At 28.5% G+C, this 4,733-nt stretch overlaps 1 protein-coding gene across 1 annotated transcript in view; it reads left to right on the plus strand.

The window, feature by feature from the left end:
* The window catches only part of LOC105154748 (neuropeptides capa receptor), a 39,165-nt gene that overhangs the window by 25,788 nt on the left and 8,644 nt on the right, over window positions 1–4,733 (plus strand). The window contains exon 4 of the mRNA XM_011070466.2: window positions 4,381–4,623. Coding sequence (XP_011068768.1) covers window positions 4,381–4,623 — 243 coding nt within the window. The remainder of the gene's footprint in view (window positions 1–4,380; window positions 4,624–4,733) is intronic.

Consider the following 4,733-nt stretch of genomic DNA (forward strand, 5'->3'; position numbering starts at 1 on the left):
TATAATTTTAAAACTCAAAAACGAAAATCAATAAAAACAAGTAACTTAAAAAGTAAAAAATTTTAAAAAATGAAGATTAAAGATAAAAAATTAAACTTTTTAAAATATAAAATGTTTTTGCATGAGATATAGAAATTCACAAATATACACACTTTGCTTTTAAAAGTATGAAGTAAAACAAGCAAAAATAAAAATTAAAAATTAAATATTAAATAAAAACATTTTAAAGGCAAAAAAAGAGCCTTTTAAATTAAAAGCTTAAAAAAAGATTCAAATAATATTAATTATAAAGAATTAATATAAACCGTTAATAAACGTTATAGACGCGTATGTAATATAGAAAAGGAAGATATATATGTAGCGTGCGCATGTAACAAAAGATAAAAGTATAAAAATAGATACTTTTCTATTTGTGCTATATTAATCTAAAATTATAAAAAAGCAGTCGGGAGACGCCATATCAAACGTTTCTTAAACTGTTTCTTATACTGTTTCTTAAACATATTTTTTGTTATAACATTTTTTAAGTAATAAAATTAATTCAATTACAGTTTGTATTTGATAAAATTCTCCAAATATTATATTATTAATATCATTATTGTATCATGATTTATTTTCGATTGCATTTTCTGAAATTCTTGTCTGGGTAATAAATATTTGTAAAAAATATTTATATATAACAGTTAATTTTATCAGATTTGACGATAATTTATTGTTCACAAATATAATTCCATTTTAATTTGTTTCTTTTACTTTAATATATTCTATTGTAAAATATTTTTTTTTATTATTTACGCTAAAGAATTAATATTTTTTTAATTTCAAACAACTGATCTTGTATATAATTGTATATAACAATTGTATACAAGTAGGGTTGTTATATAACTGTTATATACAAGGAGTTGTTATATAATTATCATATACAAGGAGTACAAATTAGTTCGGTCCGTTTTCCAAAAGATGGCTCCGACTGTTGTGAATAGTTCATAGTGACAGCTGATTTTGGCATTTTCAGAGAGGTTAGACATCTGCTAGTAATATTCAGTTCATATCGCTTTGAGTTTCATACAAAAACTTTGATTTTTACTGTGTTTGAAATATCGAATTTTGTGTTAACCAAGCAGCATTTGCGGGAGGTTCTAATTTTCTGATTTAATTGGAAGAAAAGTGCAGTTGAAGCCCATCGAATGCTTGTCGAAGTTTATAGTGACACTGCTCCAATTGATAAATCATGTAGGGAATGGTTTCGACGTTTCAAGGAGATTTCAGTGTTGAAGACAAACCTCGCTCTGGACAGCCAAAAAAATTCAAAGACAAAGAATTAGAGGCATTACTCGAAGAAGATCAGAGTCAAATGCAAGAGGAGCTTGCAGAATCATTGGGAGTAATTCAACAAGCCGTTTTTGCACGATTGAGAGCCATGGGAATAATTCAAAAACAAGGAAATTGGGTGCCTTATGAATTGAAACCGAGAGACGTTGAAAGGCAATTTTTCATTTGCGAATAGCTGATTCAAAGACAACAAAGAAAAGGTTTTTTTGCATCGGATTGTGACTGGAGATGAGAAGTGGATATTCTACGACAACCCCAAGAAGAAAAAACGCTACGCTAAGCCCGGTCAATCGTTGCCATCGACCTCAACATCAACACCAAAGCCGAACATTCATGGTTCGAAGATCATGCTCTGTATCTGATAGGACCAAAAGGGTGTTGTTTACTATGAGCTGCTGAAACCTGGCGATTCCATTACGGGCGATCGGTATCGGCTACAATTGATTCGTTTGAATCGTGCATTGCGAGAAAAACGCCCGGAAGCCATACGAGCAAAGGCATGATAAAGTTTTTAGTTATTTTTCTTCATGACAAGGCTCGGCCTCATGTCGCAAAAGTCGTAAAAAAATATTTGGAAACGCTCAAATGGGATGTTTTATAGCCGTATTGCTCCTTCTGATTATTGGTTGTTCCAAAGGATGCAGCACGATTTGGCAAGTCATCGGTTCACTTCTTTCGCAGAAATCGAAAATTGGCTCCAAAATTGGATCGCCTCTAAAGACGAGTCATTTTTTCGAGATGGAATTCGAAAATTGCCTGAGAGATGGGAAAAAGTAATAGCCAGTGATGAACGATACTTTAATTTGTTCATTCATTTTGTTTTGAAATAAATGCATTTTTGAACACAAAAAAACGGACCGAACTAATTTGTATTCCCAATATTCTGTTAAAATATATTCTGTTAAATATAACTCTTTGCATTAAAATGCCAATAAATGATCAAGTAGATAGCTTACTGATTATTAATAAATTCTATTTTAAATACATTCAAGTATGTATCTCATAAATTAACGATTATATATATTACAGGATTAAATAACATCATTAATCTATCGTAGCCTATTCTATTTCAAGACAAAATCTATAAAAGCTAAATCTATAAAATGTTCAAGACAAAATCTATAAAAGATAAATCTATAATATTATTCATAGATCCATTATCTTAAATTAAAAGAAAAGATAATTTGACATTCATAAATACAATGTACCAACAGTGTCTTAATTAAATCGGCGATATCTCATAGATCTTTTCTTCGGTCTGCTTTTTCTCATTCCTCTTATCCTTTTCCTTCTTACAGATTCATTTATCACATTTACACCTAATTAGAATCACAATATATTAATCACGATCGAAATACGGATTACATAATTTTTACACATCCGATCAAATGAGATGTGTATTCTTGCGAAACGTATAAAATACTATTAATAAAAATTATATATGATATATATTTTTTAATATCTAGGGTACGTTCCAAGTTACGCATGAAACGCATGATGCATCATTTGCCCTTGTTGTTCATCAAGTAATAAAGAAAGATAAAAGATACGTCACGTGCTTCATGCGTAACTCGGAACGCACCCTTAAATCTTTCGACCCGACAATTTGCATATTATTTCGCACTCTCTATCAAAAATAGTAACGAATAAATTGCACTTTAGTCAAGCAAAGAAGGCAGTCAGCACAAAATATATTTTGCAAAAAATTTTGTTAAAAAAATATTTAATTAAGGAATCTCATAAAAAATACTGAAAACATTGTTGATAAACGAATTATAATATTACATATAATTTTTTATTATATTTAAATTACTTATCTCGATAATTCGTGTATTAATTACACTAAGATTTCAAAATCTAAAAATGATAATGAGCAAATTATTTTTATTTTTAAAACTTGAAGTGCCATAAAATAGATTACGTAAAATTAATATTAGCATAGTAAATTTAAACTTACATAATGATTTTGAAGATCTTTTTAATTCTTGAATATTTTTACACCGCACGTAAATTAATAAATAGAATTCTAGTTTCTACTTACGAATTACGAATTTTAAGTAATTTTTATATGCAAAATAAAATAAGATACAATTAATTTCTTATCTACGATATGTATAATTTAAAGTAAGTTAATTAAATTTTTTTTATTTCTAGATAATTTAAAGTATACATATATACGATATTATATTATAATTTTTAAATTTTTATAATTTTGTTCTAAAAATATTTAAGTTAAATTTAAATTGATATTTAAATCAATTTATATATTAATATTTTAAGAATGTATATATTTATGTATTTTATAAATTTATTTGCAAAGATCAATTTTTTATCCTACTCTTGTATCTATAATAGTTTATAATAAAACATGTGAATGATTATTTCAAATTATATATTCAAAACTCCGTTTAAACTATTTAAATGCGTTTTATTCTGCATTGCACAGATAAGTGATTATTCAATCGCGAATTAATTAGTCAGAACATATTATAATATGTTGCATATATGCTTCTGTACTGATATAATTTAAAGCTTTTAATCCGACAGTTGCAATACGTAGTTGAAAGATTATAACGAAATGCCATTTACAAGAGAATTTATATTCCTGATTATTAACAAAACCGGCGTATTCTCTAAAATTCATTGAATTAAAATGTTCAATAATAATTTATGGTTGTCTGCGATTACTATGTACAGATTTTTACCATTCACGTAATTATAAATAAACTTTAAAAAAAACATCATAATCCAGCAGTTTTATAATTACTAACGATTATATATACATATACTATAAGATTTTCATTTATGTACGCGACATAATTCTGATCCCGTTTCAAAAATTATAGATTTTATAATTTCATTGAAAAGATTATAAATCTTTTTTAACTTAATATTACCAAGTAATAATTAATTATTAATTTTTTCATTAATATAAAAAGATTAATAAAGCTTCACCTGTTTCGTAGAGTTTATCTATAGAGCGAAAATGAAGGAAATAATAATAACAGAAAAATAGAAGAAAAATGTGTTTCTCACATTTATTTGCAGGGTCTGGTCGTCATTCTGAGGAGTCGGCAATGTGTGCCATGTTACTGCCTAACATGCCGAAATTCCCGCTTTATGAACTCAGCTGTCTCATATTCTTCTTCGTACCAATGTTGTCCATAGCGGTGCTGTACGTGAGGATGGGCCTACGAATACAAAGCAACGGTCTCGGACGCAGCATCGAGGGTTCCGTTCACGGAGAAACGAGGCAGGCTCAATCACGAAAAGCCATCATCCGAATGCTCAGTAAATTTCCGTCTTTTCCGGAACACCACAACGTCACATTCGTATCACAAGACACACATAGAATTTGTGCAATGTGGCCTATCGAATTTATAGCACCGGACTAACCCCGC

This window comes from Acromyrmex echinatior, chromosome 1 (genome assembly GCF_024713525.1).
Source record: "Acromyrmex echinatior isolate Ae372 chromosome 1, ASM2471352v2, whole genome shotgun sequence".
Classification (NCBI taxonomy): Eukaryota; Metazoa; Arthropoda; class Insecta; order Hymenoptera; family Formicidae; genus Acromyrmex; species Acromyrmex echinatior.